We start from the raw sequence: 24,347 nt of genomic DNA, 5'->3' as shown, positions 1-24,347 counted from the left end.
GTCCTCATTATATTTTAGAGAACATCACAACTTTGAAGAAAGAAATTGTGACAGGAGAATTAAAATGGGTATACTATGAGGCTATTTCATAAATATTCCTGAACCAAGATCCTCAGGAAGAATAATGGATAGTTTTGAGATATATACTGTCTGTTAAGAAAGAAAATAGAATATTTCTGATTAGTCACACAACTTACAACTATTTTAAAATGTCAGAGACTTATTACTGTTTCTAGCCTTAAAGCTTACCTTTCTATATTGCTATTACCCACACATTTGCTCCTTGAAATTACTACATTTTCCTCAAAAAGAGTGTCTGAGATTTAGCATATACCTCTGCAGTCACTTTACACAATGTAATCCCCAATCCACCACATCCGTTAAACTATACCATTGTTTTTCACATTATCTTCATTTTATTTTGCATTCTGTCAAGTAAAATGAGACTTAAGGCTGGTCTTATAATAATGATATGACCAATGCTGTAATCAGTCACCATCATCTGTGCAATGACTTTGTGGTTTGCTGAAATGCAAATATCTGAGGAAAATTTAATACATAAAACTTTTATTAGTGTTTCTATATGTTTGGGAAAAGGGATTCATTAAACTTTTTAATAAGATTTACATAGATTGAGAAAAAGAAGTTTTGATATGTAAAAGTAAGTGAACAGAGATGGCAGTGGGAATAGGGGGTGAGGGTGCACAGACACACATACACCCACAGAGCACATTACCCTTGCTTTGCAAACCCAGTAAGAAATGCTTTGCAGTGCAAATGCCCACAGAACCAGCAGGAATCGAGGTTATCTTGCTAAGCACAGAAGGAAGATACCCAGCAGAAGAGTCCAGCTCCTGGTTCTTAACTAAAGTAAACAATAAATATTACAGTCACTTAAATTATCAACAATGTATTTAAGTATACCCCCAGATGGTCTGCAACATGCAAACTAAAAAATGTAGAATTTAATCCTGATAAGATCAGTTAATTGCGAGTGCTTTGTTTCTATATTCTTCTCTTTAACAAAACATGACAAGGTTATGTCTCAGCAAAGAATGGTTTTAAGTGCCTAGGAGAAAATCAGAGCAAAACATATCTTTATACATTAATATAAATATTTGTGGCCGGGCGCGGTGGCTCAAGCCTGTAATCCCAGCACTTTGGGAGGCCGAGACGGGTGGATCACGAGGTCAGAAGATCGAGACCATCCTGGCGAACACGGTGAAACCCCGTCTCTACTAAAAAATACAAAAAACTAGCCGGGCGAGATGGCGGGCGCCTGTAGTCCCAGTTACTTGGGAGGCTGAGGCAGGAGAATGGCGTAAACCCGGGAGGCGGAGCTTGCAGTGAGCTGAGATCCGGCCACTGCACTCCAGCCCGGGCGACAGAGCAAGACTCCGTCTCAAAAAAAAAAAAATAAAAAAAAAAAAAAAATAAATATTTGTAATTTCCTATTTTGAAACATTATATCAGTATTTCCCTAGGTTGTATAATAATCAGTAGGAACATTAGCCTGATGATTAAAACAATTTTTTTAAGTTAAAACAAATGCTTTTAAATGGGCACTTGCAATAAAAGATAAATCAGATGTGGTAATGGCTTCTTTTGCAAAAGCCATGTGTAAACAGCGCATAAAGATGACAAGTCAAGCAGTAGGAGCCCATTCTTCAGCCAAAAAAGGAAATAAATGAAGACAGAAGAACAAAAATTACCGAAAAGAGAAACATCCTCTGGTTCCCACCCCCAAAAGCTTGATAAATAATAGTTCTGTACAGTTTCAGTGGAAAACTCCGGCCACTCAGAAGTTTAAAAAAGGACATTAGAATCACAAACACTCAAGATGGGGATAAACTAACAACAGAGTAACGATGGGCTAGCAAAAGGTGATGTTAAAATTCTATCTTTCCTCTCTAGTGTGACATTCTTTGTCATGTAATACATTTCTCTTCATTCTAATTTTTCTCTCTTGGATGTACCCTCTCTTGCCTTTTTTTTTTTTTTTTTTTTAAGGTTGTATGCTATTAGTTTCTAGCTAGAAATATATCCTTAGAGTGCTCACTAGCTTCTCCATGAAACTCAGAGTCATTTTCACAGTCTATTGCTATTCTCTGGTATATAAAGATTATGCTTGTATAAAATCTGGATAAAGGGGCTTATTCTGGAAGATGTGGGCCTTTACTAGAGTTGATAAAATTGCTTATGATAGGAAAATAATTCCACAATGCAGCTTCCAACAAAGGACAGCAAATGAAATTAGCCAATGATCATTATCCATCAAACATTGTTTTTATAATTTCCTAAATAGTGCTGTTATTAGATTATCCCCAGAACAGGTGAATGTAAAAGCAAACAGCTTCAAAATCCATGCCGGATGCAAAATTTTAACTATTAGATAATAGAAAATTTTGCCTTTACACTGCACTCACCAGCAAGAACTCCACAGATCAAATGAGTGTTCTCAAATCTGAATAGATCTACAGAAGTCAAAGTGTTTGGGCAAATATTAAAGGTTATACTAAGCATGTCTAAGAGACCAGAAGACTTTGGTGGTCAGTTTTATTTCATTACACTATAAAGGGTAGGGGTGGAGGAATGAAGATGGAGAAAAAGGAGCTATGACCAGTACAAAAACTCTGAAGTTAGAATGGAACAAAATTAAATTTGTTTGGCAGGATTTCACAGAATTCTCAGTTCTAAAAATTGATTAAAGTCATAATAAGCATTTAAGAAAATTTGATATATAGAAAACAGTTACCTTGAGGCTAGGCCCAGTGGCTCATTCCTGTAATCCCAGCACTTTGGGAGGCTGAGGTGGGCGAATCACTTCAGGTCAGGAGTTCGAGACCAGCCTGACCAACATGGTGAAACCCCATCTCTACTAAAAATACAAAATTAGCCAGGTGTGGTGGCGGGTGTCTGTAATCCCAGTTACTCAGGAGGCTGAGGCACAAGAATAGCTTGAACTCGGGAGGCGGAGGTTGCAGTGAGCCGAGATTGTATCACTGCACTCCAGCCTGGGTGACAGAGCGAGACTCCGTCTCAAAAACAAAACAAAACAAACAAAAAACCCAAGAAATAGTTACCTTGATTCTACAGAACCAATGCGACAGCTATTATTAGAAAACTATTATTGAATATTAATAGAATATTAATAGAAAACTATTATTGAATATTAACTATGTTTTATCTTTTTGAGAAATCGTATAATAGTAAAAATGGCTTTCTGTGTTAGCATTTTTAACAAACTCATAAAAGAAAACATGGCTTTGGAGAAATACTACAAAGTTATTTTACTTAGATCACAAGGTACATACTTTGAGCTAGTAAATAGACCACTCTAAAATGTGAAGTGTTAGGTTTTTTTTTTTGAGACAGAGTTTCACTCTTGTTGCCCCGGCTGGAGTGCAATGGTGCGATCTCAGCTTACTGCAACCTCTGCCTTCCAGGTTCAAGCAATTATCCTGCCTGAACCTCCTGAGTAGCTAGGATTACAGGCATGTGCCACCACGCCTGGCTAATTTTGTATTTTTAGTAGAGACAGGGTTTCTCTATGTTGGTCAGAATGGTCTCGAACGCCCGACCTCAGGTGATCCACCTGCTTCAGCCTCCCAAAGTGTTGGGATTACAGGTGTGAGCCACGGTGCCTGGCCGAAGCATCAGTTTGAAATAATCACCTGAATAATATAATAAAATCTAGAGCTGTGAGTTAAGATAAGAGATGGTTTACCCAAGGTGAAGTAAGAGATAAAGTGCTATACCTTCTGTTGATTTCACATTACGGGAACAAGCTCTCCTCACACCCACACATCCACACCCACACCATTCTTCACTTCTCAGTAAGATTAGAGTGGCAATACTGGAGAGTTATTAACTACAAATTTGTACAGTGGTTTTAAAAAGCCCATAAAAGACAAATGCATCATACTAATATGTTTCTAACAGATATGACAACTACATCTGTTGTAGTGACTAATTAAATTGGTTAGAAAAAAATTATTTTTAAAACTTGGCATAGTCAAATTAGTTCAAAGCTGATTTAAAATAACATTCTGAGAACTGAACACACATCAGCAGGTTGTCTCTGTCTTACAAATAAGCAAAAGACAACTAATTATTGGGCCACAGAGAAGAGTGAATATAACGAAAAACAAGAGAAAGACTAGCTGACAGCAATCTGTTGCCAAATCAGCAGAAATAGAGGTTCATTTGGATTTTTTTGGTAGTAGGTCTATGAACAGTATTATTAACTCCTACTTCCTTAATGATTAGTAGCAACCAGAATCACGTTTGCAATAAATAAGATTTATTCATAAGTTTACACATTAACAGAGCAAATAATGTGAGAAAAACATCAAAGAAAATGTCCCAAAGGAACTAAAGATTTCTTAGGCTTAAATATCATGCTGAATTGTTAATGAATAATTAATTTATTCAGCCAAGTATTAGAGCAAAAGGAGCCTGGTCAAGGGAATTGAAAGAAACATGTGCTTAGGGATTTATTAGAAAGCACCTCCCCAAAACCAGGCTCAGTGGCTTATACCCGTAATCCCAGCACTTTGGGAGGCTGGGGAGGGTGGATGGCCTGAGCTCAGGAGTTTGAGATTGCCTGGGTAACACAGTAAAACCCTGTCTCTTAGCAAGGCGTGACACACATCTGTGGTCCCAGCAACTTGGGAGGCTGAGGTGGGAGGACTGCTTGAGGCCAGAAGGTCGAGACTTCAGTGAGATGTGATTGCACCACTGCACTCCAGTGTGGGAGACAGAGTGAGACCCTGTCTCAAAAAAAAGAAAAAAAGGGGCCAGGCACAGTGACTCACGCCTGTAATTCCAGCACGTTGGGGGGCCGAGGCAGGCAGATCATTTGAGGTCCACAGTTCGAGACCAACTTGGCCAAAATACTAAAAATACAAAAATTACCCGGGCGTGGTGGTTTGTGCCTGTAATCCCAACCACTTGGGAGACTGAGGCAGGAGAATCGCCTGAACCCGGGAGGCAGAGGTTGTAACGAGCCAAGATTGCACCCCTGCACTCTGGCCTGGGCCACAGAGTGAGGGTCCGTCTCAAAAAAAAAAAAATTAATTAAAAAAAAAAAAAAGAATGTCGCTTTATTCTGACTTACTGGTAAATACTGCCCAAAAAAGCTGTGAATTGGGGAATTTTCCTCAGAGAAATATATTTTTTGTTTTCTTTTTTTGGAGACGGAGTTTTGCTCTTGTCGCCCAGGCTGGAATGCAATGGCACCATCTTGGTTCACTGCAACCTCCGCCACCCAGGTTCAAGCAATTCTCCTGGCTCAGCCTGCCAAGTAGCCGGAACTACAGGCCCACGCAATCCTGCCTGGCTAATTTTTTGTATTTTTAGTAGAGATGGGTTTTTTCCCATGTTGACCAGGCTGGTCGTGAACTCCTGACCTCAAGTGATCCTCCCACCTCGGCCTCCCAAAGTGTTGGGATTACAGGCGTGAGCCACTGCACCCGGCCACTAATTAGTACTTTCAAAACAGATTTCTCGCGGGGTGTGGTGGCTCATGCCTGTAATCCCAGCACTTTGGGAGGCTGAGGAAAGTGGATCTCCTGAGGTCAGAAGTTTGAGACCAGCCCAGTCAACATGGTGAAACCCCGTCTCTACTAAAAATACAAAAATTAGCCAGGCATGATGGTACGTGCCTGCAATCCCAGCTACTTGGGAGGCTGAGGTGACACAGCAAGATTCCACCTCAAAAAAAAAAAAAAAAAGGCAATAATTAGAAAGAAGGACCCTTCTAAGATGTTTTCTGTAGATACCCAATCTTAATTTTTTTTTTTTTTTTTTTTGAGACGGAGTCTCACTCTGTCGCCCAGGCTGGAGTGCAGTGGCGTGATCTCGGCTCACCGCAAGCTCAGCCTCCCGGGTTAACGCCATTCTCCTGCCTCAGCCTCCCGAGTAGCTGGGACTACAGGCGCCCACCACCATGCCCAGCTATTTTTTTTGTACTTTTTAGTAGAGATGGGGTTTCACCATGTTAGCCAGGATGGTCTCAATCTCCTGACCTCGTGATCCACCCGCCTCGGCCTCCCAAAGTGCTGGGATTACAGGCGTGAGCCACCATGCCCAGCCCCCAATCTTAAATTTATACCAGCGCTTAAAACACTAAAGTATACCAAAAGCTCAGAGTAAAAATCATTTTTCTGGCCAGGCGAGGTGGCTCATGCCTGTAATCCCTGCACTTTGGGAGGCTGAGGCAGGTGGATCACCTGAGTTCAGGAGTTCAAGCCCAGCCTGGCCAATATGACGAAACCTCATCTCTACTAAAAATACAAAAAATTAGCCGAGCGTGGCGGTGGGCGCCTGTAATCCCAGCTACTCTGGAGGCTGAGGCAGGAGAATCACTTTAACCCAAGAGGCGGAGGTTGCTGTGAGCCGAGATCGCACCATTGCACTCCAGCCTGGGCAACAAGAGAGAAACTCTGTGTCAAAAAAAACAAAAATAAACAAACAAAAAAAATACATCATTTTACTTTCTTTACCATGTTCATTATATATCTCTAAAACTTGGCTAAAGAAAAGGTGAATTTGGGAATTGTGGTTCTTTATTCCTTAGGGGGAAATGAAGGTAGATCCTTAAAATACAAACCAAATGAAGGGGATATCCAGGATCATCACTGAATATAACACCACAGTTAACACAATGCAATTTGGAAAACTGGCAGAAACAGGGTGCTGTGGTGGTTACAGTACATATTTTATTATTTATTTTTTTGTAGAGATGGGGTCTTGCTCTTGCTCAGATTGGAGTGCAGTGGCATGATTATAGCTCAGTGCAACCTCAAACTCCTGGGTTCAAATGATCCTCTTACCTCAGTCTCCTGTGTAGCTGGGACTACAGGCACACCATCATGCCCAGCTAATTTTTGTTTTGATAGAGATGTGTCTTGAACTCCTGGACCCAAGTGATCCTCCTGGCCTCAAGCGATCCTCCTGCCTGAGCCTCCCAAAGCGCTGGGATTACAGGCATGAGCCACTGTGCCCAGCAGTATGTATTTTAGATTACAGTTCAGCTGTACCCTGACTGCTCGATAAATAGAAATGAATGTCTCATCTTTTGTTTTCCATTTCTAATCATAAGACAAAAAATACTTTGACACTGAATGAAGATGCTAAGATCCCAACTGCTACTCTCCAAAACAGTACAAAGGCAGCAAATGTAATAAACCACTTTTCTGGTCTGTATCAGGGGTCCGCAAACTGTAAGCAGCAGGCCAAATCCCACCCTCTCCTTTTTTTTTGAGACGGAATCTTGCTCTTTCACCCAGGCTGGAGTGCAGTGGTGCAATTTTGGCTTACTGCAATGTCTGCCTCCCAGGTTCAGGCAATTCTCAGTCTCCCGAATAGCTGAGATCATAGGTGTGCACCACCATACCTGGCTAATTTTTGTATTTTTAGTAGAGATGAGGTTTCACCATGTTGGCTAAACTGGTCTCAAACTCCTGACCTTAAATGATCCGCCCATCTTGTCCTCCCAAAGTGCTGGGATTACAGGCGTGAGCCACTGCGCCCAGCCACCCTCTCCTTATTTTTGTATTGCTATGAGCTAAGAATGGTATTTACATTTTAAAATGGTTAGGAAACTAATAGAATAATATTTAGTAATATGTAAAATTATATAAAATTTAAATTTCAGTGTCCATAAATAAAGTTTGATTGGAGCATAATCACATTCATTTCACGTGTTATCTATACTACTTTCACTCTACAATGGCAAAGCTGAGTGGTTGTGACAGACATATAGCCTGCAAAGCCTAAAATATTTATTATTTGGCACTTTACAGAAAAAGTTTGCCTACTCCTGATACTCCAAATATATCAAAACCCATAAGAGTTTTGATATAGTTGATGTTTCTATATCACATAAAACACAAGAAAAAAAGTGTCAAATTGCTCTCAGCAATGTATTTTAGATAAATATAAATGTTCCTTTTATGATATCACACTTATCCAAGATGAGTTTATTTATACAGATGTGTACTCTATTCTTGGTAATATGTTCTAGAGCTGATTACCTGTGGTAAATGCATAAGAGCCTTTTTTTGTTGTTGTTGTTTTGAGATGGGGTCTTGCTATGTTGCCCATGCTGGAGTGGAATTCCCAGGCTCAAGTGATCCTCCTGCCTCAGCCTCCAGAGTAGCTGGGACTACAGGCTTGTGCCACCAAGGCCAGCTGGATAAGAGCTTTTAATTGAACCAAGTTACAAGGCATTAACAATAGAAACTGACACCTACCATAGCGGTATACTAGATTCCTTGAATAAACAAGGGACCATATTACAGGATTAACAAGAGAGAATGTGGCTTCTGGGCTGGATACAGGGTTTCTGAGTTACCTGCATATAATGATTGGGCATATGGCGATTAGTTTAGCACAAATTTATGTACCAGTACAAGAGATTCTATGTGAAAAGTTATTTATCCATTGCCATCTGTGATTAATCATTTAATTCAGTTTAATAAATATTATTTGTTATATACAAGGCAATGTGTAGCTGGGATACAAAAGTTACAGACTGGCAAAATCAAAGCCTATTTTTATTTAAAAATTTTTTAGAGACAGTGTCATGCTGTGTCGCCCAGGCTGGGGAGAAATGGTGTGATCATGGCTCGCTGCAGCCTTGAGCTCCCGGGCTCAAGCAATCCTTCTGCCTCAACCTCTTTAGTAGCTGGGACTACAGGCATGGGCCACCATGCTTGGTCTAAAGAGCTTCTTACCTTTGAGAATCTCATAGTTTTGAGGAGAAAGGCACAAAAGAGATGTATTAACAATACTTCAAATATTTAATATCAGTTTTTCTAGTGGGGTATAAATCATAATCAGAATGTTAAGCAGAAAGTACATTTCCATAATTTTATCATCACACTGGTATAAACTGAATCACTTGGGGACCACTCAAGTATGTAAAGGTTACTCAGACTATCACAGAAGGAAAGCAAACTTAGAATGCAGGCTTTGGTAGTGTGCTTCCTCAAAATATAACAGTGATACTACCTTGTCAACAGATTCTGGGCTACGTGAAACTCGCAAAGCTAGAAAACTAGACCACCTCTACTCTTTTATCTAAAAAAATTCCAAAGCCTATGTTATCTATGAAGAAGCTGGGAATGCCAGAAATTTCTAAATTTTTTGGAGAGAGAATGTCAATTTATAGGGACATAAAGCTGAATAATCCACAGTGGGCAACATAGCCCAAAAGAAAAAGCTGTTAAAACAAGGAAAGTTAGAAAAGAAGAAAGGAGGATGACATGCTAGGAGGAAGACTGGAATAGATCTGAATAGCAGATGGTAACTTGTCTGAGGGTAAGAATAGTGACTAGTTTCAACATGAGAGTTACCTTTAAGTATGTGAAGAAGTAATGTGGAAAAAGATAGAAAATTCTTTAAAATGCCTCCATTCAGGATCAGTGAGTGAAAGCTACAGGGAAACAGATTTTCACTTAATATGTGAATGATTTATATACAAATTCAGAATTGTCCAAAGATGTAATATGTTATCTCAGGAGATATTGAAACAAAGACTGCAAGACTGGCCTCCAAATCTCTAAATGATATTGTAGAGAAGAGTCAAGCACTGGAAGAGAGAGGAATTGAATTAGGATCCTATCCAATCCCTAAAATTCTGATAATGCTGATTCTTTGCATCCTTGTAATATATAATAGAGTACTTTGCTGGCGGGTGACAAATAAAATAAATGAATAAAATGAATGGTGGCTATGTTATCCCCTTAACTCTTTTTCTATGTGTTTTACTGAGAGGATCTTATAAATATGAAGACTTTTCTTTAAAGAGGTAGTAGATAAGAAAATGAGAGGCTCACCTGCCTTTGTTGATTTTGAGACAAGAAAAGATAGTTGGGATTCTATGCTTTCTCCTACCTTTTAATCTTTCAAATGTCAGAGTTATTCTATTATTTACCCAAAACAGGATTCTATGTTAAAGGGTAAGACACTGCTGCCTTCTAGGATTTTTCTTTTTTTTGAGACAGAATCTTGCTCTGTTGTCCAGGCTGGAGTGCAATGGCGTGATCTCAGCTCACTGCAACCTCTACCTCCTGGGTTCAAGTGATTCTCCTGCCTCAGCCTCCCAAGGAGTTGAGATTATAGATGCCTGACACCACACTCAACTAACTTTTGTATTTTTAGTAGAGATAGGGTTTCATCATGTTAGCCAGGCTGGTCTCAAACTCCTGACCTCAGGTGATCTGCCCAACTCGGCCTTCCGAGTGCTGGGATTACAGGTGTGAGCTACCGCGCCTGGCCTAGGATTTCAATCACAAAAGATTTTTTTTTTTTTTTTTTTTGAGACCAGAGTCTCGCTCTGTTGCCCAGGCTGGAGTGCAGTGGCGCGATCTCGGCTCACTGCAAGTTCCACCTCCCGGGTTCACGCCATTCTCCTGCCTCAGTCTCCCATGTAGCTGGGACTACAGGCGCCCGCCACCACGCCCAGCTAATTTTTTGTATTTTTAGTAGAGATGGAATTAGCCAGGATGGTCTTGATCTCCTTAAGCTATTATTCAAGTTATTTGGCTTTTAGCCTGCATTTCTGATCTGTGGGAATAAACTACTTTATCTTCTTTTTGTCTTTCAAGTTCTAGGATAATAGGAGTTTTGTTTACCAAAAGGAATCCTCCATGAATTTATAATTGTTGATCATAGCCACTGCTCTTCCTCTAGCCTAACTTTGTATGGCTTTCTAACTCTAATTCCGTACTGCCTTAACCATTTCAGGTATGCTTTTAATCTGCACCAATGTGTTTCTTTTTGTGTCATACTCTGCTGCAGTAAAAGGAGACACTAAAGCATGAGGAGTAATAGCAGCAGAAATGAGAGTGGTCTATTAATATTATCCACTAAAGTGTAGAGGAAGCAGATATGGTAATGCCACATGCCACACAAAACAGAATAAGAATAAGGAGTTGTCGTAATTTCTAGTACCAATATTACAAATGGTGTAATTTGAGTATATGAAAAAAAGTGAAGTTTCTATGTATAATAAAAACAATATAATAGTCATTTTCAAAGCTGTAGAGAATGCTATGGTTTGGGATTTTATAATTTCTGTGAAGCGGAATGTAAGGGAAGGCAACTCTGTCAACAAGTTTTGTATGTCTTTACTGTATTCAAAACCCTTGGCGAAAAAATAAAAGCAACAATAAGACCATCTCTCACATTAATTTTGCCCTGTTTTCCTTTTGTAAATACGTGGTATTTACACTGGGTAAACCACAAGTATAATTTTTGCTCCATAATACCTTCTTAAAATTAATTAGCTCTCTAATGCCTCATGTGTCCTATATGCTTATCTATAGGAAGTACTACAGGCTTATCTTTAAGAAGTATTACAGAAGTGACTTAGGAAACTAGGAGAAAGTGAATTGGGTTATTATATCCAAAGAAATTTCAGAGTAAAATTTATAATATTTAGTAGAAAGAAATGTACTAGGTTCTAGGATGCCAACTGGAAATCTATTCCATGTATAATATCCGGTCTAATCTTGGTCAACAGAGTCAGCATCTTTTCCCTTCAAAACTTTTACTGAAGATGTAAATAAGCAGAAAACTTGACCCATGCAAACAATTCCCTTCATATTGCAAGTGTTAGCATAAAAGAAAATGGCTGAAAGATAGGTCCAAAATATAGATGCTTGGTTTATTTTCAAGTATGATCCACTCTAATCATACCATCTGGATAAGATGAATTTATTAGGGATAAATTTGGAAAGACATCTTTTTTTTTTTTCTTTTTGAGACAGAGTCTCGCTCTGCCGCCCAGGCTGGAGTGCAGTGGCCGGATCTCAGCTCACTGCAAGCTCCGCCTCCCGGGTTCACGCCATTCTCCCGCCTCAGCCTCCGGAGTAGCTGGGACTACAGGCGTCCGCCACCTTGCCCGGCTAGTTTTTTGTATTTTTTAGTAGAGACGGGGTTTCACCGTGTTAGCCAGGATGGTCTCGATCTCCTGACCTCGTGATCCGCCCGTCTCGGCCTCCCAAAGTGCTGGGATTACAGGCTTGAGCCACCGCGCCCGGCCTGGAAAGACATCTTAGTAAAGTGGTCAAATATCAATAAGGAGTAGATGGAAATAAACACAGCTATTTAACTACTTACTTTCAAAATAAAAAGAAGTTAATGTATGTTTGTGTTTTTTTAAATTTTCATCTTCCCAGCTCCCAAAAGACCAAGAATTGAATGACAACCAGGGTCTCTGGTTCCTGGAATTTATTACATATTCATTCTCATGAGGTAGGTTTGTCTCCACATTACTAGGTGGAAATCTAGGCACCAAGTAGTTAACTAGGGTGACTCTAGTACTCTCAGAGTCACCCTAGAAATGAATAATGACAAAACCAAGGCAAAAAATCCAAAATATTATACTGGTCTGTATTGATGCGTTTAGTCCAAATTATTTTTTATTTATCAACTTGCCATTAAGAAGCTGAATCAGGATAGGCGCGGTGGCTCACCCCTGTAATCCCAGCACTTTGGGAGGCCGAGGCGGGCAGATCATGAGGTTGGGAGATTGAGACCAAACTGGCTAACACGGTGAAACCCCGTCTCTACTAAAAATACAAAAAATTAGCCAGGCGTGGTGGCAGGCGCCTGTAGTCCCAGCTACTTGGGAGGCTGAGGCAGGAGAATGGCGTGAACCCGGGAGGTGGAGCTTGCAGCGAGCCGAGATCGCGCCACTGCACTCAGCCTGGGCAACAGAGCAAGACTCCGACTCAAAAAAAAAAAAAAAAGAAAAAGCAGCTGAATCAGGGTAACACCAATATGTATTAGAATTTGCCTCTGGTACTGAAAATGAAGGAAGGAAACCAAGACTATTTACACCTTTTTTTTTTTTTTTTTTTTGGAGTCTCACTCTATCACCCAGGCTGGAGTACAGTGGCGTGATCTTGGCTCACTGCAATCTCTGCCTCCCGGGTTCAAGCAATTCTCCTGCCTCAGCCTCCCTAGTAGCTGGGATTACAGGTGTGCACCACCATGCCCAGCTAATTTTTGTATTTTTAGTAGAGGCAGAGTTTCACCATATTGCTCAGGCTGGTCTTGAACTCCTGACCTCAGGGGATCTGCCTGCCTCACCCCCTCCCAAAGTGCTGGGATTACAGGTGTGAGCCACCATGCCCGGCCTATTTATGCTTTATTTTGCAAATATTGGCAGTATTACCTTCAGCTAATACAAAGCTGGAATGCCCAATATTTTTCCTCTGATAATTGTGATGGTAACTTTTGAGTCTGCATTGGTCAGCTTCATCCAATACAAGGGCTTAGCCATTCTCCTCTTAATCATTCTCACCCTATTGATAGCAGAAATGGCCTCTCCTTTGACTCTCAATAAAGATCTCCGAGGACTCTTGTTGCATTTCAGAAAACTGAAAAGTATCATTGGCTTAGACTTTTAATGGACTTGGAATAACTCCAATACAAAGAGAAACAAAATTCAGGGTGAAGTTTACAATAGTAATTAATAAAAAGCTGTGTATAAGGATGAAAACTGGAAATTCAGGAATTATAATCTGAAACAGTTATAAAAGTATAAATAAAGTTCTGATTATTTCCTTTCAATTCCTTAAAAAAAGATTTAAAATAATCTAACAAAGTCTACAGTACCATTTGCTATTTCATTAAGGAAAACTCTTGTACCTTTATTTCCCAGATAAAAGAGAGTACTTATGATTATAACTTTCTGTGGTAGAGAACAGCTTTGTAATATTTCAGGTCCCTCTTATTATGAGTGAATCAATAAATATGCTTATTTACAAAATATATATCATAAATAGACATAGCCTGTGACATAAAAGATATATACGCACACCAAATTTTAAATTTTAACCTGGTCCTTGCTTCTTTTTCCATTTCTTGGGAAAGCCTATAATGACAGTGTAGCAGTTTTCAGGAAACACCAGATAATTATTTCTACATGTCTCCAGAGACAAGAGAACAATACTGGTAGATGTTGAAGGACAAAAGATTCTTGTCTTTACTGTTCTCTTTTTTTGCTCTAGGAGGCCATCTTCTCAAAAATAAAAAGTCTTGTTTAGAAGTTTCATCAACTGAAAAGCATGGAGAAGTAAAACAAAGTATAATAATCTTAATTTGATAACCCTATAAACTCAGATTTCAAAACAAATATTTGAGACATTAACCAAATCATCCATATTGGTACATTCAAGTGCCATAAAAAAGCAAGCTACATGCAAGGTTTCATCAATATTGAGGTAAAAAATAACAGGTTAGGCATGTGAGTTGTGTCCTGAAGAGAGAGAGAGAGAGTGCTCATATTTACTTCAGGTAAGTCTTAGAAGTCAACATGCAAACAGAGGACACATACTTGTCACAACAGAACTTGAGGTCACAAAGCCATTGATTAAAAACAGTTGATTTCAACACAAGTGCAAGAACAAACAGGTCTGAAGTATATCAGGAAAACAAAGTATATCAATATATATTTTAAGCTTAGCAATGGCTAACTATTGCTACTAGCAATATAATTAGCAAAGCCATAAAGAAGTAACACAGTATCTTAATTCAGAGAAGGGTTTGTTTATGTACAGATCTTGAGTAAATCTGTGTTCCAGGACTTTTAAGGATAGGTAGAGTAGTCTGAGAATTTCAGTCCTGGCTGGAGGCTAAGGGGCACCAGCACCATTTTCCTTAAACCATATCAACACTCTACTTGTGAAAAGATGGCATTTAATCTTTGAAGATCTCTTCTATACAGCAGGCAGGATCAAGTTGTCTGTCCCTGTACAGCTCAGAAATACTCATAAAAAGGCCACAGAAGTCAAAAGCCCTTTTCCAGAAAAGACTTTTGTTTATACTGGTTTGATATCCTAAGAAAAGGAGTGGTTATGGATTTGTAGATTAAAACGTTATCATTTTAAGGCTTCTGAAAGGTTAGTAAGTTGAAATTTTTTCTTAAACTATGAAGCCCATGCCAAACAAATGACTCTAGAGGATTAGGAAAATATTCCATCAAATGTATCTAGAGAGTATCCTGGTTTGTGTGAGACATTGGATGGGAGGACATAACAATAGTAAACAGCAAACATGCAGGATAAAGGAGTCAAAGCTTTTGGGAAGATTACCAACCTGCCATATGCTTAATTCTGATTTGTTTAAATTTGTTAAAATTCAGTGCAGAAAAGCTGGCTTTGGGCAGTCCATTGCTACTCCTTTGTACCCCCCAATACATAATCTACAAAGAGTAACATTTGACAGAAAAATGATCACAAGGGCTCCCCTAGGACAGTGAACTATCAAGATCAGAGGGCATCATACAGCAATAACACAGTTGAAGCCAAGGACAAAAGTTCAATGGTCTTGACATTTCAGATGAGCACCCTGTTTTCTGATCACAGAAAGACCAACCACCAAACAGCCAACACAAGGACCACGAGAAAAGACATCATGAAAGGAATACGAGGAGATGGAAAAGTACTAAAGTAGAGGTGACACTTTTTGAGAGACTTGTGATCCTCAGGGATTGGAATAGAAACCTTGGGAAGAATTTCTTCATTTTCTTGCTGGGGCAAGGCTCTTTCAGTAGATCTTTCTTGCCTTTTAATTTTCTCTTCATCCTGTACTAACAGAGCACGTTCCTGTGTCTGCTTTCACAGTAGAAGATCAAGAAAGACAGAATAAGATGAACAAAATGACAGATGGAAAATGCTCAAAAATGATACTTGGGGATGTGCAAAGGATTTGGAAAGATCTTTTAGACACTGTTCATTTTAGCTTTACTTTATTTTGGCAATTTATCCTGGCAAAGTTTCTGTAACTTAGTAGGGTGCTCAATAGACACCTTTTTGAGTGACTGAACACTAGAACTGAAAGTTAAAGGGATCACTGGCTTTCCCCTTGTTATGTTATTTATTTTTCCTTTGAGGATATTCGCATATGAATTTTAGGTCATTTTCTATTACTTTGGTGCTGCCAATCACTAATTGGGCAATGCCAATAATGAAGCATTTTTCTTGCCATCATAAAAGTTATTTTTGGCTGGGTGTCGTGGCTCATGCCTGTAATCACAGCACTTTCGGAGGCTGAGGTGGGCAGATCATGAGGTCAGGAGTTCGAGACCAGCCTGGCCAACGTGGTGAAACTCCGTCTCTACTAAAAATACAAAAATTAGTTGGGCGTGGTGGCACATGCCTGTAATCCTAGCTACTCAGGAGGCTGAGGCAGGAGAATTGCTTGAACCCGGGAGGCAGAGGTTGCAGTAAGCTGAGATTGCACCACTGCACTCGAGCCTAGGGGACACAGCAAGAGTCCGTCTCAGAAAAAAAAAAAAAGTTACTTTTATTACAAATAGAATGGCAGAATATAAAAAGTAATCCTTACGTCTCTTCATATAGACTTTAAAAACTGCAACAGTTCATTCAGTATAGCAATTAATTTTTGCTCAAGAAATAAAAATCTTAATCTTATACATTTTAAAGACTGCGAAAGAAAAAAAGTATAAAAGTTTATAATGTCCCTCCAAGGTTCACCAAAACAAATAAATAATAATGACCATCATGAAGGTTTATACATTACTTTAAGCAAATGCTTTTAACACTTTTAAGGAAAGTTTTTTCTCCCCAGTTGTCCAATTGAGAAGTTTTTCTTCCCCCTGCAATTTCTGTACTCTGGTATCCATAGTCAAGACAGATGTTATCTATGAAAGGAAAAACTTGGCTCTAAGTTCTCTCAGTTGAGCTAGCCTTCTCTGATCAGTTTGGAAGTTCAACACTGGTTCTTTGCACACCCCTAAGTGATATGTATCAGGGAGAAAGTAGCTAGGGGACTGATCAGCAAAAAAGAAAAAAAGGAAAAGAAAGGATGCAAAATTACAATGATTTTTGAAAGAAAATAAAGGGGGAGAAGAAAGACAACATAAAAAGAATAGGGTATAATTAAATTCATTTCTCTCTGAATACATATTTTTATCTTCATGCAGCTTTTCAACCAGCCATGCGCCGAAATAAGCAAATTGAAAGCTGCAAAAGCTGCAGCAGTGGAAGTGTTATGTGTTAGGCCGAAAGGCTGTGGGTGTGAATTTACTAGTAGAGCCAAAAGAAAAAAAAAGTATTCAGCAGCTGTTGTTCAGTTCTGGGGGGATTATCTGCTTAGTGCCATGACAAGAGCAAATTCTGATTGAGAAGCACAAGTCATAACAGCAGCTTTACCTCTGGCCCACCAACCTTTCTTTCCGAGGGAAGCATAGAAGTTTTCTTCACCTGGTCATACACAAATTACATAAAATTCAGTTGCCTTGCAATGCAACAACAATACCATCAAAGGTGGAAGAGGTATCCCCAGAGAACAGAAATAGTATCCCAATTGTTAAAGAAAAAGTAAGATATGCCAGAAAGTGGAATTACCCAATATTAAAGGTCACCATAATACAGTGCTTATTTATTCCACTATTCCTTTACAGGGATAATAGCATAGAGCTAAAATTGTTCAAGTACTCCCATGGATCTTGTTTAGTTTATAAAAAGTTATTTCTTTAAAGAACACAGAATGACATCACCATTCCCAAAACCAACCCTGAGAAGATTTCTGAAAGGTTTCTATTAAAAGACGTAAGATAATTTCTGGAAACGGAGACCAATTCAAATTTACTCAACCTCATCCAAGAGAGTACCAAGTTACTTTTTCAAAGTAGTTGAGCATCTTTTATTACTTGCACAGAGTCAAAAAGAAAACTTCTAGAAAATACGCAGTTATAGTTTGCAGACTGGGCTAACCAGGTGAAACAGCGACAAGGCATTTTCTCATGGAGTCATAGACTTACAGAATTTTAGAGTTCACAGGGACCTTAAAGATCATCTACTCCATAAACTGAGGCCCAATATGATAAGTTACTTGTTCAGAATTGTTCAATTCGGTTTTGACTAGCCAGACCCTCTAAATCAAATCAAGCCACAACCAGAACTACTAGACCTTTTATGACTCTTATTAGTAGAGATACATCAAAATTAAGTATCCTACTGACACTGAAAACAGTGGTCTTGCCCAGAAAGCAGAGTTATTGTCTCAGTTCAGGATACATGCTCTAGATTTAGAACATAAAACTAATGTCCATTTATAGAAAATGGAGGCTGAGAGGACAGTAAGTAGCAAACAATAGCATCCTATCATCCCTGGTATCTCTATTTAGCTGCCCATTACTCAGGTATTCTCCAGCCTTATTTGTGAAACTGGTTCAGCTCTGTCTGGAGAACTGTTAGCCAATTTTAGTCACACTTTGAAAAATACAAAAAGTACCCTTTGTGAACCAACTTTTTTTTTTTTTTTTTAAGACGGAGTCTTGCTCTGTTGCCTAGGCTAGAGTGCAGTGGCGTGATCTCAGCTCACTGCAATCTCTGCCTCCTGGGTTCAAGCGATTCTCCTGCCTCAGCCTCCCAAGTAGCTGAGATTACAGGCACATGCCACCATGCCCGGCTAATTTTTTTGTATTTTTTGTAGAGATGGGATTTCGCCATGTTGGCCAGGCTGGTCTCAAACTCCTGACCTCAAGTGATCCGCCTGCCTCAGCCTCCCAAAGTGCTAGGATTATAGGCGTGAGCCACCACGCCCAGCCTGTGAACCAACTTTTACTACCTTCTCCAGTTCCAGAAACTAAATAATAATTTGGATAGTTTACCACAAATTCTGAAAATTAAAAAAAAAAAAAAAAGTTTTAGCCAGGTGCAGTGGCTCATGCCTGTAATCTCAGTACTTTGGGAGGCCGAGGCAGGTAGATCACCTGAGGTCAGGAGCTCGAGACCACCCTGGCCAAGGTAGTGAAACCCCATCTCTACTAAAAATACAAGAAATTAGCTGGGCGTGGAGGCAGGCGCCTGTAATCCCAGCTACTAGGGAGGCTAAGGCAGGAGAATCACTTGAAGCCGGGAGGTGGAGGTTGCAGTGAGCCAAGATCATGCCATTGCACTCCAGCCTGGGCAACAAGAGCGAAACTCCATCTCAAAAAAAGAAAAAAAAAAGTTTTAAAATTATTAAGACATCACTTTACCTTTTTTAACTAGAACTGCTATTGTTTTTGGGGAAAAACAAGCACGTAATTTTTAAATCATAATCACTTATTGAGTGATTGTGACTATATAAATATTTCACTTGTACTGACTAAAGATAAAAACTTTTGGGGTATATGTTCATGGTAACTTTCAAGATATTTTCATTAAATGTTTAACAGATTCATTTATTCAGATGTAAGATTTCTTTTTTTCTTTTTCTTTTTTTTTTGAGACGGAGTCTCACTCTGTTGCCCTATCTGGAGTGCAGTGGCGCGATCTCGGCTCACTGCAATCTCCGCCTCCCAGGTTCAAGCAATTCTCCTACCTCAGCCTCCTGAGTAGCTGGGATTACAGGCATGCGTCACCATGCCCGGCTAATTTTTGTATTTTTAGTAGATACGGGGTTCACCATGCTGGCCAGGCTGGTCTCGAACTCCTGACCTCGTGATTCGCCCACCTCAGCCTCCCAAAGTGCTGGGATTACAGGTGTGAGCCACCACGCCCGGCCCAGATGTAGGATTTCTAAAATAGGTAATGATAACAATAAAAGAAAAAGAAGAGCCCCTGAGCTCTAATTGTGACTATCTCACACAACAGTGTATTAAAAGTTTAATGTTACTCATAAAGATAAAATAACTAGTTTTCCTTTTCCTTTCTTTTGAGACAGGGTCTCACTCTGTCACCCAAGCCGGAGTGCAGTGGTGCAATCATGGCTCACTGAAGCCTTAGTCTCCTGGCTCAAGCAATCCTCCTGTTTCAGCCCCCGAATAGCTGGACTACACAGGTGTGCACCACTATACCTGACTAATTTTTGTAGAGATGGGGTTTTGCCATGTTGCCCAGGCTGGTCTTAAACTCCTGGACTCAAGCGATCCGCCTGTCTTGGCCTCCCAAAGTGCTGGGATTACAGGCATGAGCCATGGTGACCAGCCCACAGTTTTTCTAAAATTGAAATACAATAATTAATATTTGGAGTTCTGAATTCTCTGGCTTAGGGGGCTCCTTGGTTTACTATATAATTGTGGGGAACCATTCAGATATTTCTAAGTTGTGTAAATGTTCAAATAAAGCTTTTTTTTTTTTTTTTCCGAGACAGAGTCTCACTCTGTCGCCCAGGCTGGAGTGCAGTGGCACGATCTCGGCTCACTGCAAGCTCTGCCTCCCGGGTTCACGCCATTCTCCTGCCTCAGCCTCCCAAGTAGCTGGGACTACAGGCGCTCGCCAACACACCTGGCTAATTTTTTTGTATTTTTAGTAGAGACGGGGTTTCACCATGGTCTTGATCTTCTGACCTCGTGATCCACTCGCCTCAGCCTCCCAAAGCAAATAAAGCTTTTTAAAAACACTAATCTCTTTCCTATTTTGACTTCCTAAATTTAGTAAACTTTCGAGTCCCTGAAGGCACAGTTTGAATACAAATAAACCTCTACTGGCTTATGGTCAGTTTATAAACAATCATTAGCCAGAAGCATGTAGCTGCAGAGATAGTTCTCAGAGGCTAATCATCTCCTGGTGGCTCCAAATGGCTCCTACAATTGGACTGGGTAGCCTATATGACTTAAAAAAAGTAAGTATTTGATTACAAATGCCTTAAAGCAGCAATGAATATAGTGAGGCACCAAATCCAAATTTCAGCTCTAAGCTTTCTCTCAGATACAGAATATTAATACATAAAAACATTTATTCCCTCCATTTTCACAATTGGTCATGTGGACAAAGTACTCACTCCTTCTCCTGTGGGGATTTGCCCATTGACGTTAAGAGTTCGGAAGGGGGAGTGAGTGGATAAGCGTTTATCCCATTCACTAGGCCGTGGTTCTGGTACAGACTCCATGAAGTTCTTTTTCAGCTCACTGATGCTAGCATGATGTTTTCTGATCTCCTCTTGACTCTTGTCTAAATCCTATAGTTGAAAGGACAAAGATGCAAAACAATACATAATCAGGACAAACAACATAACCAAGGGCAGCCCGTCAGAGACTGGGCACTGGTAGAAAACACACCACATCCAGGACAGATGTTACTAATCTGCATTCAGATTATAAATATACAACATGGTATATTTGCTTGCCTTTTTTTTTCTTTAAATAAAATGCTTTTCTTGGAAGCTGTGAAGTATCACAACTCCATAGCTGTTAGCAGTTATATAACCCATAAAGAACTCACACCTTAATTTATGACTCTTCTTCCCATGTCACACAGCACTAGATCTCTAACTCCTCATCCCAAGAAGGTAGTTCCACAACTCAATTAGCCTCAGCTTGATAAGAAATTATTTTAGGCTCAGCTCAGGAGGATGGAGATAGCAATAGATAAACAAACTGTTTAATGAAGGCATGGTGAAACATACAATCCACCATTGACTGTCTTGTCTTGTTGAGTTGCAAACATACAGTATCCTTCTATTTCTACCTGGAGATGGTTTTACTTCTCTATTACTAGGTGGCTGTTTTTGCTTTTTGATAAACAAGAATAGCCCTTTTTTGATGTAAGAATTTATTACTGAAATTCCTAGTTAAAGGCTCCAGAGCTGACTGTTACTACCTCTGAAAAATCACCCAGAGGTATATAACACAATGACATTTTTTCTTTGTCAATAATATGCACAGAAACTAAAACCCTTAGGCTTTCTAGCCTCTAACAGCTTCACTTCATTACTTAGTACAACTCAAACCAGGGACCTCTTCCAATGACCTTCAAAGGATTGAGAGTGAGTTAACAAGAGTTCACCAAATACCTTATATATTTCCTTGACAATTTAAAATAACTCAACTGTTCCAGCAGATTAAATTTTCTTTTTAATTTTTGTGGGTACATAGTAGGTATATATTCTAGCAAATTTGAATATTGGGCAACCTGAGGTACAGGCAAGCTATTAAAGGGATATTCCAGGGAGAAATGAACGAAGCTTAGGTTAATAAAGCATGAGCTAGAAATAATATTCAGGTTTATGTAAAAGGAGGTATATAACAACTTTCAGAAAGGGGACTTGGCCAAAAATAATCTGGTAAATATACTTGAAGACAAAAACTCAAACTTTCTTTGTCCAACAACACTTCAAAAAACCTTAAAAGATCTATGCTTGAGATCAAAACATGTGGGAGCCCATCACTTGATGACTGCAAAAAATTTATTACATATCAAGGCAGCTCTGTATCCAAGAAAAGCATAATGCTAAATACATTTCCTAATATGCTGGGTGAATTTTGGATTTAGTCTTTCTTTTTTGGCTCTGTAGGAAACAGCTATATTGGGATAAAAAATTAGAATTCATGTCAATAAAATTTTGCTTAAAAGTTTTTTCTGAGGGTAATACAGGTTTTAACTAAATAAAACTCTTTCAAAAGCAATGTCAAAAGGAAAACAGCATAAGAATAATCAGTGAGACAATTTTGATTCTGGAGATATTCATTCAGAAAAATCATTAACTAGTCTATTTCTTTTTATTTTTGCAAGACTGAACCATGTATACCTGCTTTAAGATCAAATAGAAAGCTAACTCCAAAAGGGCGATCCTGTAGCATCCAGAAGAGCATGTTTCGCATGTTGGGATGAAATGTGAGTATACTTTATGAATATGGACTTCGCTATGGGGAAAAGAACAGTTTGCACTTTTGTTCTAGCTGAAAGCAAGAAAAGCATGTCTAGTAGCTAAAGAAAAGCATGAACAAGCCCATTCAAAGACCCAGTGTTAGACTGAGCAATTAGACCCACCAGGCATGTAAGGTCCCATGACCCAGCTCCTCACTGGTAATTAAAATCTGTTTGGGCCAAGACCAACTTAATACATTTGGGAAGGTTAAAAATGTGAATAGAGCAAAACAAAAATGAGCAAGAGATGCTATGTAAAATGATAACTCTCTGAGTTAACCTCTTAATATAAGAGACTTGTGATTTGCTACTCTTCTTGCCTAGCTTCAGATTGGCTTGGAACCTGAGAAAATAAATATTTTGGTAAAACCAGTAGCTTCTGAGGGAGCTTTCTCCATCCTTCTTAGCTGGCTTTGTTGGAAACCTGTGGGGGCACAGAGTAAAATTAAGATCTCAAAGGGACCTGTTCCAAATAGAATTTGTCATAGACAACTTGCTACAGGTTCTCTCTAGGAGATGGAGGAGGCGGTAGATCTAAAAATGAACTCGACCTTATTTGTGCCAGAACAAAGCATTAGTGGGGGCGGGGTAGGAGAAGAGGGAGGAGGGATGCTTAAAAAAAAAAAAAAAAAAAAGCCTGCTGGAGTGACAGATAACTTGAGAGAACTTCCTTACTTGGGAAAAACTTTATAATAACTAAAGAATGATGGCCAAATTACTTTGGCTGTGTTCAGGTTAGACACTTTTTGATGCCTATCACTTCATAATTTTAGCAGCAATCAAACCAAACACTTCATTAAATATAAAATGTTCTCAAAAGGCAGTTAGTGGTTTTAATTTTCAAACACACTTATTTAGAAATCCCCTCTCATGGCTGTCAATGAAATGCTGAGGGAAAAACACATCACACACAGGGACTTTGTGAGTCTCAGAAGCCATAACACACCTCATGAAACAAATGACAAATATATGATTGGTACTGCAGGTTCCAGTTAAGAGGAAGCACTGAAGATGAACTAGTCAGGAAATATGCATGTTTAGAATTTCAAGATGTTAAACTGCCAAATAAAGGAAATCAACCAACATTCACTATTCTTCCTAGTCTCTGAAGATGGAACTACTCAGGTCTAGTTTCAGATATGGGCTAAAACAAAGAGATCTAGTTGCCAAGTTTGAAATATCTGAGGATCCAGCCTTGAAAAACTTCATGTTAAACGAGACAAATATATGTAAAGCACTTGGTATTGCATCCACCATGCAATATATGTTTAATGAAGGCTGGGCATAATTTTTCTCAAAGCCTTTATACGTAACAAGTACTCAAAATACAGATATTGACAAGGAATAAGATGAGGTTTAAATAATTATTAGAGGCTATATATTAAGCCAGAGATCTATCTAGTTTTTAAAGTTTAGGTTGGGTCCAGTGGCTCATGCCTGTAACCCCAGCACTTTGGGAGGCTAAGGCAGAAGGATCACTTGAGTCCAGGAGTTTAAGACCAGCCTGGGCAACATATTGAGATCCTGTCTCTACCAAAATTTAAAAATTAGCTGGGCATTGTGGCGTGCACCCATAGCCCCAGCAACTCAGGAGATTGAGATGGAAGGATTGTTTGGGCCCAGGAGGCTGAGGGTGCAGTAAGCAGTGATTGTGCCACAGCACTCCAGCCTGGGTAATTCTGTGAGACTCTGCCTAAAAAAAAAAAAAAAAAAAAAAAAAAAAAAAAA

General features: G+C 39.3%; 1 protein-coding gene across 6 annotated transcripts in view; it reads right to left on the bottom strand.

Moving 5' to 3' along the window:
• The window catches only part of EPB41 (erythrocyte membrane protein band 4.1), a 230,952-nt gene that overhangs the window by 34,101 nt on the left and 172,504 nt on the right, over nt 1-24,347 (bottom strand). For 5 of the 6 annotated variants that reach the window (XM_025364785.1, XM_025364833.1, XM_025364862.1 and 2 more), the window contains one exon: nt 20,755-20,931. In XM_025364785.1, coding sequence (XP_025220570.1) covers nt 20,755-20,931 — 177 coding nt within the window. Of the gene's footprint in view, nt 1-20,691; nt 20,932-24,347 lie in introns of those variants that run through there. The other variant, XM_025364907.1, reaches the window with a different exon arrangement.

The sequence above is a fragment of the Theropithecus gelada genome, chromosome 1 (genome assembly GCF_003255815.1).
Source record: "Theropithecus gelada isolate Dixy chromosome 1, Tgel_1.0, whole genome shotgun sequence".
Lineage (NCBI taxonomy): Eukaryota > Metazoa > Chordata > Mammalia > Primates > Cercopithecidae > Theropithecus > Theropithecus gelada.
Note: the sequence above shows the minus strand (reverse complement) of the source record. Positions and strands in the feature narration are given on the sequence as shown.